The 11,602-nt window shown below is 54.3% G+C and overlaps 1 protein-coding gene across 5 annotated transcripts in view; it reads right to left on the bottom strand.

Moving 5' to 3' along the window:
- Positions 1–11,602, bottom strand: part of PLXNA4 (plexin A4) — a 607,888-nt gene that overhangs the window by 8,435 nt on the left and 587,851 nt on the right. For all 5 annotated transcript variants that reach the window (XR_014297154.1, XR_014297155.1, XM_082661365.1 and 2 more), the window contains 3 exons: positions 11,395–11,564; positions 7,192–7,404; positions 501–651 (listed from right to left, as the gene is read on the bottom strand). Coding sequence is in view for 3 of the 5 variants with exons in the window: in XM_082661365.1 (XP_082517491.1) it covers positions 501–651; positions 7,192–7,404; positions 11,395–11,564 (534 nt within the window). In the remaining 2 variants the exon portion in view is untranslated. The remainder of the gene's footprint in view (positions 1–500; positions 652–7,191; positions 7,405–11,394; positions 11,565–11,602) is intronic.

Genomic DNA, 11,602 nt, shown 5'->3' with positions numbered 1-11,602 from the left:
CAACTAAAAATAGACTCCATTCTGCTCTGGTCTGTATCTATTCTGTTCTGATTCTCTCCTACCCTATCATCTTGTTTTCTATTCTATTCTATTCTATTCTATTCTATTCTATCCTATCCTATCGTATTCTTTTCTTTTCTTTTCTTTTCCTTATGACCTGCCCATGGAAGTGGGGAACTACTTGCTTAAAGATAATTAGATCAGAGAGAGAAAGGGAAAAAATCAAGGAGAGGGAACAGCAGGGAATAAAAAATAAAGAGAAAAAAACAAAAGAGATACTTGATCTATATATCTGAAAAGAACAGGGATTAATGTAGAACTGATAGACTGGTATGTTTCTAGCATCCCTGTCTTTAGAGCACAGCCCTCAAGCCCTGGGTGGTAGAGTTTCCCCAGCAGACGTGGGGGAGGGGTGTGTCTGACAGAGGCTGCTCCGGGCAGGGATTTCTGGGTCTCTGCCCCAGTCCTTCCCAGCGGGCCCCGAGCAGGGCAGGGCTCACCTCCTCGCTGTACTTGCCCACGTAGGAGAAGATCTCGGAGAGCGCGCTCATGGTGTTGAACTCGTTCATGTGCATCCGGGACTGCTCAGCCAGGTAGGCATTCATGTCCTGGTCACTGATGGCCGGCATCTTCCCGATGTCCGAGTAATACCTGCCGAGGCACGACAGTGAGGAACCGTGCGTGCGGGGCAGAGGAGAGATGGAAACTCCCAGCGCCGGGTCTGGGGCCAGCGGGTTCGGAGGGTGACCCAGACACTATCAGAGGGTGGACAGGGTGGGCACAGGAGGAAGGAGCGACTATCGCCTGCAATGGCTTTGTTCCCGGCTCCCGGAAGAGTGGTCCAGTCTGCCTTGTGTGTCCTTCTAACTCCCCCTCCCACAGACGCAAGACATCCCCTCCATGGGGCCTGAAGGCTCTTCTAGGCAGTTGCCCTGCCCTGATGCCCCCCCCTCTCTGAGGTTAGCCAAGAGAAGGGTGGGGCTGGGGGCCGCTTGCGGGGAGAGGCTGGCAGAAGGCAATCAGTCACTGTCACTTGCAGCTGTGCACTCCTGTCAACTGGTTAATTAGATGCCAACATTTACATTTTTAATTTCTGAAGTTTGACATTTTATGCCGCAACCCCCAACTCTCCCACCAGAGGGGAGTTGTGTCATTTCCTAATGAGGAACTGAAGGGCCCTGGTGCCCCCCAAGACAGGTGCTTTCGGCTGTGGGCTACGGGGAAGAGACCAGGCACCTGCAAAGGCGGGGGAGCATCAGGGCCGTGGGGCAGCACGCCTGGGAGTCCTTGTGGTGTCCCAGCTCAGCCCACGGTGACTGCCCGAGCCTGGGAGCTTAGAACAGAGGAGGGTGGCGGGGACAGTCACCAGGGCGGGGACTAGGGTGAGGCAAGTGAGGCAGCTGGGGAACAAAGTTTTCGGAGAGTCACTCTCACCTGGGAAGGTGCAGGTGACAATGACAGGCCTTGGGTTCCCAGAACTCAAGCCTTGATCAGGTGAGTGGAGGGAGTATTCTCAGAGGCTCTGGTTCATTCTCACCCTGGACCTCAGCCCTGCATCTCTCCCTCTGCATCCCTTACCATGCTGACCATGAACCTCTCAGTCCTGTGCCCACCTTCACCTCTGCCCCTAGGTGCCCAGGAGTTGGGTGGCAGACGATCAGAGGTGGCACTCGTGCGCTACTCCAGCGTCATGCTCAAGGGCCTGCGTGAACGACAGGTCAGTTTGCGCCAGGGCATCCCCAGGCCGGCAAGGATTGGCAAGGGGTGGGCTGGCCGCCCTACTGGAGCCACAGCCCTGCACAGAGGCCGGCCTGCCTCCGGCTCATTTGGACTTCCTTTCTTCACAATGTTATTTCAGTGTGGGGTCCTCTCTTCCCTCGCCCTCCCTCGTCTCCAGAGCCCTTGGGCCCCTCAGCTCCTTGTCCTGTTTCATTTTGGTTCCTCTGTTCCATCCCAGAAGAGCCCACTCTCTTCCAGGCCTGAATCCCACCCCAAAACATCTTTAGGGTCCCCAGGGTTCCAGGTAATGACATCCCAGGTGCTAAAGTTCCAGGGAGAGACTCGAGGCATTGCCTCTATTTCTGGAAGGCAAAAAATGCAATGTTCCCTTTGATAGCAGAGAACCAGGGCGTCAGTGGTGGCCCCAACCTCGCCACTCCTAAGGAGATTTGTGCCATCGTCCCCTCGCGACTCCATGCCTAGTGAGCAAATACATTTGTCCGGCAAAGGGTCACGTCCACAGGTCGTATGGGAGGAGGAAATAGGAACAAACGAGCCTCTCACTTCTGTGTCACGGCCAGCGGCCAGACATAGCTCTGGCAACGTGGCTGGGCCCAGAGTTTCCTCCAGACAGTTTCACTCTGTCACCACCGACAGCCAGACCTACTGACCGCGAGGAAAACCCCAGGATCCCGATGGGACGTGATCATCATCAGAAGCAAAGACTCCTGCCCTTCCCGTTACCTGCTCCTGAAACCTTACAGGTAGGTGGACGGCTCTGTCAGGCTTTCTGCAAATAGCATGAGGCCTCCTACTGTGACCTTAATGGTTGTGAGGGGCCTCCGAGCCCAGGTTAGGGACCACTGTCTTCACGGGAAACAGCAGTCACCCCGCACTCTGTCCCTTCGCAATGGCCTGCCTTTACCGCACTAAAAGCCCAGTCCTTTGCTCCAAAGAGGATATACAGAAAATGAGTCTGTGTGAGAGAGAGGGAGAGGGTGTGAGGTGGGGTTGAGAGGGGAGTGTGGGAGGGCAGGGGTCTAACTCCTCACCTGCAGTCATGGGGGCAGCCGGCCTGGACGTGCTCTGCGTGATTCCCGCTCATAGTGAGGTCAGGTCTGCACGGGGCAACCCGCCCCTCCTCTGCTGCCTGTGTGCAGAGGGCGCTGGATGGGACCAGTGCACGTCGGTGCCACACACAAGCCTACGAGTGGATCGACCGCACGTCCTCACCTTCAGCAAGTTCTAAATGGCTGAGCTGAGTGGCTCTGGGCAGTCTGATGTCCTAGAGGAGTGTGGGGCTTGAGGTCTGCTGACGTTCGGCCCATCCTCACCCCAAGCCCTGCCTGGAGCTAAGTGGGCCCATCCCCCCTGCAGGTCTCTGCTGCCCTTGCCTCGACCTCTCCCTGCTCCTCTCCAGGGCTCTGCCCAGCCCCGCTCCCTGGCCAGCACCCCTTGAGCCTGACAGTGGCCCTGCTGCTCTGGCATCGCTGCACGGTGTGCACAGCTGCTTCCTCTCGAGCGCCTGCTGTGCTGGGGCTCTGCGCTGGGCTCTGCCGCTGAGCAGCCTTATTGATTGTGAAGAATGCAATTATGTCCCATTAATGAACTTCACACGAGGGCTCTTATCAGCTAGCTGTGCCGTGAGGAAGGGAAAGGTCAGCCTGGGCTCCTGTGCTTGAACTTGCTCCCTTGGGATGTCCTCCTGCAGGCGAGCCCTTCTCCAGAAGGGAACCAGGTGGGATGCCAGCCCCACTGTGGTCCTGATGCTGGTCCTCAGGAGCTGCAGGGCCCCAGAGAGCCGGATTCTCTGCTGTTGCCCAGTCTGCAGTGTTTTACATTCATGTGCTTCTGTGAGATGCACCCAGTGTGTGATGGTGGGCACCCCATCTCTGCCTTTAGGATGGCCCCAGTGATTGAGAAGGTGGTCTCCAATGCCCTGGACTCCTAGAGAAGAACAAAGTATCCTCATCCCTTCAAACACCTCAAGGATGAAGGTGCAGACGTGAAGGACATTTAGAGCCCAAGGCTCTGATGTACAGATACTTAACTTTTCAAGCTCCTGCATAAAAGTCTTTCCCTCTGTGTTCATTCACTGACCTCCCAGGCCCAGGAGAATCAGGACGTTGCTCCCTGAGCCCCCACAGCTGACGGGGCTTGCTGAGGGCCTGTGTGTCCTCCTTGACCATGATGAGGGCCACAAGGGAAGGATCAAGTCTAATCCATCCTGAGCGTCCAGTGCGCCCACGATGGACACCATAAATGACCCATGGATGAGTGAGTAAGTTAATGAGATGTCCATACTTCACCTCCAGTATTGCTCCCGGGGTGAACTGTCACAAGTTTTATATTTGGAATGGATGGCTTCTTTAGGAGGCATTTTTAAATATTTAAGATTCTTAGCCTGTTTCGTGTGTGACACAGGTGAGAGATGGCATCCCAGCGAGTGGCATGCCCCGGTCCAATTCCCAGGGGCCCAACTGTGGCTCCATTCCATTCACTGCTATGTGGAAAACCTGTGCCTGCAGGTGAGGGAGGCTGCCGTTGCCACGGGGTTAATTCCAATTTAAAATGAGAGGCAACCACTCTAACATGAAACCGTTACTGCTGGTGACAGTGAAATAGAAGTTTCTGCTGATCATGACACAGCAGTCTGGTGACAACACCGTGGAGCTCTGCTGTCTAAGATGAGGGCGGCTGGTTGCTACCGCGGAACCAAGAGATTCTTCCCTTTTACTAGATGTGGCCGTAAGCAAAACCTCTAACACTTGGAATGGAGGCGGCAAAGACTGGGAGTCTGCAGTGAGGCCACCAACCACAAGCACTGCAAGGTATTTGGAGGCGGGAATGGGATGGAGGGTGGAGGAGAGGACAAGCAGAAGGATGGGAGGGATGTGGAGTGGGAGGATGAGTGGGAGAATGGGAGGGGGTGGGGGGGGGATGGGTGGATGAAGAACTTCTAGGAGGTAAAGCCTGCTTAGGTATGATAGAGTGACTTGGGCTGCTCAGCCAACAGAGTTAGTGAGGACTCCTGAAGCCGTATGCTTCCCAACCCCCTAGAGAGGGCCACCAGAATAAACCCTGTTTCTCAGCTGTGAGGACAGCAGGCCCTCCCCCAGATGTGCGCAGGGCATGCTCTACAGCACTGAGGCAGTGAGCCTGGGCCCTGTGTGCGCTGTCTGCACGCTCACAGCAACTGAACATCGAAATCAGAAGTGGGCAAGCCCTGGCCACAAGAAAAGGGCCTTCTACCATCGTTCTTCTGAACTGGAGGCTGCCCGTGCCCTCGGCAGGCCAAGGTGGGCGAGCAGGCTGGCTGTGGGTCCTGAGCAAGCTCTGTGCTGCCGGACTTCATTTCCCAGCAGCAGACAAGCTCAGAGGCCAGCCTCCTCGGGAAGGGAGACTGGAACTGATCCACTCACCACCGAGGGAAGAAGCACTCTAGGCTTGATCTCCAGACCTAGCTGTGCTATTTCCCAACCCCTCTGTCTTTGTACCCTCATCCCAGAAGGGGAGGAGAAATGATTTGGGACCCCAAGCAAGTGAGAGATGACTTTCCTCAGAGTGCCTTTGGTTGTTAAGAAACGGGCGGGATAAGAAATGGAGACCATCAAGGCACTCCTAAAAATAACCAAATGGACTGGGGTTACTTGTGAGCTATAGCAGCTGTGTGGCACGAATCTCATTTAGCACCACGTGAAAGGGAGACCATTAGCCCTGACTAACCGGGCCATTCTGGGGAAGTATCCTCTACACAGTTGTTTCATAAATGCTCCCAGCCCTTCACATCCTGGCTTTCTCCCTCCCTGCCCGAGGTCCCACTGCAGTGACACTGCACTGGGACAGGGATAACCAGAGCCCAGCTGCTGCCTCTTTCTTCTCTCTCTTTGCTGAAGAGCCAGCTGACCACACAGGAGAGCTTGCTCCTCCTGGCGGCTCTGCTGTCAGAAGAATGAGCCACTGTCGATGCAGGGGGAGGTAAGAGCCTCTTTGGTAACTCAGACATAATCAGATACGAGGACAAAAGAGTGAGCTGTCTCTCTGACAGCCGAGGCTGGAAGCCCACCACATGTACCAGCAGGAAGGGGTGGGGGAGATATCAAAGAACAGAGGGAGGGGGAAAACAAAATGCAATTCTTCCAGCAGAACCGTGTTACTGGGGTGGTCAGGATCCCACCCCACTCTCGGTTATTCCCTCTGTAAAAAGGGAAGGCAATTTTCAACTATAAAGATGGAGACTGTCTCTCTTCCATGGGTGAAACAATATTGTTCATTTTGTCTCAGTCAAGAACAATTTCTGGTCTCTGACTCTTCAAAAAAGCACCAAATCTGAGTTTCCATCCAGGTTTCCTATCTTTAAGCTACTTAGAAGAGAGAGGGACTCTAAAATCAAGACCGCCACGTAGAGGTGTGCAGGTTGTTCACTGCACAAAGGTGCTTGGTTGAGAGGGTGAGCTAGGACTGACGGCTAGCCTGTCACTCAACAAACCAGGCATCCTGGCGTGGGGCCACATCGTCTGGTAGGAAGGGGCACCTGCCTTAATTCACACAGACACCGTATGGGTTGGCAAAAGCCCTGTCTAAAAGGATCATAAATTGTAGAAAAGAGATTTGGGAGTCAGCTGAATTTGGGGATCTGCTTTTCTCTTGGCCACTTAAGTCATCTTGGACTGATTACTCAACCATTCTGTACGTATAGTTCTTCACCTTCATGGGCACAAAATGAGGTTCTAAAGCCTGTCCTCTTATATTCCGGAGCTACTGTGATGAATAAATAGACTTTCAGCTGGTTGTTTAGCTCAGGCGCTTGGCATATGGAGCTGATACAGCCCAGACAAGCCATGAATGTTCTTTACCGTGAGTGAGCTTTGTACCAAGAGGAACCCAGCTGCACAGCGTACAGGTGGCCCTCCCGTCACAGGTGCACGGCTGAGACTGGATTAGGGTAGGGCCACTGTGGCTGGGAAGGCACCGTAAGGGCCCGGGCATCAAGAGTTCATCGTGCTGAGAGTCAGGGGACTGGGACTGTGCGAAGCTGTTCAGTGTGACAAGGACGTCCCCACAGGCCCCTGGAAGAACTGCCAGATGGACAGGGGCAGATGGGGACAGGCCTCCAGCCCGCCTGTGGCAGGATGCTATTCGGTCCCTTGGAGTCTTTCTTTTTCTCTTTTTTCGTTTTTTAGTGGGCATCAGAGCAGGGAACTCCATTTCCTTCCTGGGCCTAGAAAGAGCTGGGCCCTCCATGCAGGGGAGCAGAGCGCAGTGGCAACGTCTAGCCATGTCCCATTCTTGTTTCAGCTGACAGTACTGGGTCCGTGGGCTGTGGGTGTCACCACTGCAGGCTGGGGCTTCGTGCGGGACCAGTCTGCAAGCCCTGCCCATTGCGGAGGGGAAGGAAGGGGTCCCACCTCCACCAAGGAAGTTGCCTGCTGCGGCCCGGGGCCGACCTGGGCTCCCCGGCCCAGCACTCACCTCTCCACCCAGTTCTTGTAGCTGGGGATGTCCTTGGCGTAGAGCAGCTTGTTGGAGGGGGAGTCCTTGCCCAGCCGGTGCTCTGACGTGGAACAGGAGTCCATGAAGGTCTGGGCCACCACCGACAGGCAGGCGTCAGTGATGCTGCTCTTGTGGATGTCAAACACAAACTGGGGGTTCTTGATCATGTTGACCCAAAACCTCAGCGGCAGGCTGTGTGGGGGGAAGAGGCAGATGGTCAAGGGAGCTGGGGGGCAGGGGGCACTGTACATTGACCTAGAGAGTTCCCTGGAGAAAGAGAAAAGGCTGGGAAGCAAGGGTTCTGAGGGGCCTTCTCTATGTCATCAGTTCACTTTCCGGGGACGTGGAGATCAGCAAGCTTGAACAATCTGTTCAGAGATACGGCGTTGATGGGCACTGGAGGGCTCGACGCCCAGCCTGGACCACAGGACTCACCATCTGCCCTGAGAACACAAGGCTTTGGGGTCCGAGGCAGCCATGACAGGTACTAGAAAATGGAATTTCTGACTCTCTGTTCCACTGTCTGCCCCCTGTGCCACAGATGCAAGGCATGTCTGGTTGGCAAACCTTAAATAGCCTGGAACCTGGGCTTTGTATCTTATTCTCTGCCCTCTACTGTATGACTGGAAGAAGCCACGCCCTTCCTGCCTGGTCGTATGGGCTTATTCCTACATGGTGAGAGCCCTGGCACTGAACAGTTCCAAGTGGAGCTAACTGATTCCCACCCCTAAGCGGGCAGGCTGAACAGACCCCACTCCTGGCCTCTCACCTGCCCCGTTGTGTTCCCTCCTTCCCCTCACTTTCTTCCAGTTAGCATCTGCTGTATACCAGGAGCTATGCTAGCAACTGGGGGTCCAGTGTGAATAAGACCCATCCCCTGTCCTGCAGAAGTCTGCCTACCGCTGGGCTCGTGGTGATGTCAGACGTGCAATCACGAACTTTGGGTGTTGGACCTGAAGGATGGGTGGGGTCCAGTGTGGGAGCCAGGGAGGTGTGAGCAAGTCTACCCAGAGAGGTGTGAGCAAGTCTACCCAGAGGGGCATTATCTGGAAAGCCTTCCCAGAGAGGACGACACTTAATGGTCTCAGTGTTAGAGATGCAGATGAAAAGCTGAAGGAAGAGGAGCGGAAGGTACTGCCGAAGGGGAGTGAGCCAAAGACAAAGAGGAGATGGAACCTGCAGCGCCGTCTGCTACCGGAGCCACCTGTCTGTTGCTAGAAAGGGTCCCGAGGCATGGGGCAAAACCTGCCCACCTGCCCCTTTTGACTGTACTCTGCTGGCTCTCAGATTCCGTGGCTTCCGTCCAGCCTGCGGAGACGCAGGTCAGGAAATGGGGTGGCACCCAGCCAGGGACCACGCGTCTCCCTCCCTCTGCCTCCACACCGTCCCTTCCTGCTATGTGCCCTGATGCTCTGCTGTTGCTTGGCTGCCGTCCTCAAGGTTGGTAATAATAGTTACAATGTTTGCGTGTGTTTGGCTTGCCTCTTACAACTTAAATTCTTTTGAATTACATGATTTCAATCCAGCAAGAACAAGATTTCTATATTTGTTGTATCTCCCAGCAGCCAGCACGTACATACAACAAAGGCTAAAATACAGCAGGGCCTCATACTCAAGACTGCCAGTCAGTCAACAAGTATTTATTACGTTCCCACAAAGCGTGCAGTGCGGGCAGCAGCGAGGTCTAACAATGGTAAGATGCACTTGTTTCATCCTGGGGAATCCAGAAGAGGAAATAAAGGGACGGTACAGAAAGTTCTGACACACACTCAGGGGAAAGTCAGGGTCACTGCAACTGCCCAGGGGAGACCATGAGAGCTGGGCTCAGAGCCCCGGATGAAGGACTCCCGGCTGCCCAGCTGATGAAATCTGCGGTCTGCAGCTGCCCGTTTCCGGAAGTCCCACCTGGAAAGGGACTCTGGGAGCCCATACTTGCTGCATGGTTGTTTCTCCCCAACATTCCCCTTCCTTCAGCCAGTTGTGCTGACAGGCAAATCAAACAGGGAAACCACAGCAGCTCCTGCCTAATGAAATTTTTGCATACTATTAACGTTAGCGGTGGCACTAATCTCTGGCTGATTGCAGCCACTCAGGCTAAATGAGTAGGAGGTTTATTTAAGAGAGAAAAGGCAGGGGAATGTGGAGGAAGGTAGTAGGGGAGAGGGTGAGCTAACAACTTTGGCTAGGAATAAAGAAACAATCTATCTCTTTTCAATCAGGGACAATTAACTCTTAAGTCAGTATGCAGACTTCATAATTCCTGGACTAACTTCGTCTTGCCCAGGCGGCCACGATCAGGGTCAGGGGAGTGCGTCCTCTGGTGAGAGCTGGTACTGCTGTCTACTGCCCGGGCTTTCCTTCCCTGACACTGGAGCTTGTTACGGTAACACCTGGCACTTGGAAGAGCGGGCAGGAAAGAAGGTTCTGCCCTCCCTCCAAGAACTTTATGGCATCTCATCGTTGGAGGTGCCCTTACCTTACCCCAGTGGGAGGTATGAGCTGAAAACAAATGGTTTAGATACCATTTCAGGGGGATGTACTTGTAAAGGGCTACAAGATCAAGGGGGGATGTTTTGGAAATACCAGCTCTCCCAGCACCTGGATAAGGTCTGGGCAGGGCACTCCTTGAATTCTGAAGGCTGCAGACATTCAACTGGGGTGGTAAGTAGGAAGACCTGGTGGCAGAGAGAAGCAGACTGGGTAGATCAGGGGCATGCCCTTGGAACAGCTCTGCAGAGTCATGCTAAGAAGATGGGCAGAACGCAATGCAGTCTTACCTAGAGGCAGGCACTGGGAGGGACAAGGCCTGCAGGCCTTTCAGAGGAGAGAACAGCCTTCACCCAGTGTACTGTGCTAGATGGGGAATCCAGAGTCTGAGAGTCTTATTTCAGAGAGAGTTGCAAGAGCTCCACGGTGCAGGATCCTCTCTCACCCAGAGCTACTGTGGGAGCAAACCCTACTCTGCAGCTCTGTGGCCCAAAGCTCTGTGCCTGCCTGATTTCCCAATTTTAGTAGCGATGCGCTATGCTTCAGGTGAAAGAGAGGAGAAGCCAGAGCATCCTACGTTAAATAACGTTTCAGTGCCACAGGCTGACTCCTGCCTAAATCTAGGTTTTGGTTTGGGGCTTGGGGCTGGTTGTCAGGGCACCTGGCTGAGCCCTGGTACCATGTCAGTCCTAGCAGTTGGTGGGTGCCGGGCAGCAGGCTCGTGCTGCTTTGCAAGAATGTTCTAGGGAAGAGCACCCCAGGACAGGGACCGTGTAAAACTACTGGGAGGAGATTCTGGAACCGAAGGGGTCAAATATAAGGCAGCTTTATCCCAGGTAGAACTCTCAAGAAGAGACCGTCTTGGCCCTGCATCTTCATCAATATTTATCGAGTCCCAGCTTTCTGCAAGGTTCCATCACAAGAGCTGAATACTGATGTCTGACCTTGCAGTCTCAGACTAAAACACAGCTGACACACAAACGAAGGGAAAGGATGATATATATGTTAAAGGAGAGAGGGGACCATGGTGAGACACCTAGAGGGTCATTTAGGACTTAGAGGATCTCCTCGTCTCAAAGACACAGTAGTTATGGGACGGTCCCTTCCCCAAAGGGAGTTTGGGAAGGGGGTTTGTGGAAAGGGAAGACCACTTCTTGAATAGAATGGAAACTCTCCTTGTTCACCTAGGTCACTCCTAGACATGCTTCAAACTCCACTTAAGAGTCGCTGTGAGATGCTGCCCCTCTACAATCCAGCTAGCTGCACACATGCATCCCCTACTGTCGCATGTGCCTCTCTGTCCGAACAGCTGCCCTCCTGTCTCTTACCCGTGACTGTCAGCCCACGGAGGGCAGAAGCCTCAGGGTCTAACATAGTGTCAGGCACAGGGGAGGGACCTGGATGTGAGAGCCACCTGGCTGCCACATCTGGCATGTTCATTTTTGCTCATTTAGTTGGTTAAATGTTTACTGACTGATAGGAACGAAGGATGATTTGACTAGAGGGAAGGGAGAGGAAGTGAGCACACAAATAATCAGGGAGGAGATGAAGGCCCCAGGAGAGCGCCTGCTTAGAGTCCCTGCTGGGAAGGTGGACCCCAGCCCCTCTCCCCCTCTGCAAGGCCTGAGGCCCGCCTGAGCTCATGGACTCCAGGCTGGCCTCTCCTGATTCATCCTCTGCTCGCCCCTCACTCACCAGTTGCTCTTCCAGGTGTGGCGGACGTGCGGGTCGTGGATGCCGTGTTTGTCCGCCTGTTCATCCAGAAAGTCAAACATGTACTTGATCGCCAGGGGCAGGGCGGAGCCGCGGTGCGCCGTGCTGAAGATGGTCTCGAAGAGGTCGTCCACAAACTTCTGCAGTGTGCCCTGCGGAGGAGGGCCCAAGTTCAGACACAGCTCGCCTG

The sequence above is a fragment of the Grampus griseus genome (genome assembly GCF_964374135.1).
Source record: "Grampus griseus genome assembly, chromosome: 9".
In the NCBI taxonomy this organism is placed as follows: Eukaryota; Metazoa; Chordata; class Mammalia; order Artiodactyla; family Delphinidae; genus Grampus; species Grampus griseus.
This window is presented reverse-complemented; position numbering and strand designations above follow the sequence as displayed.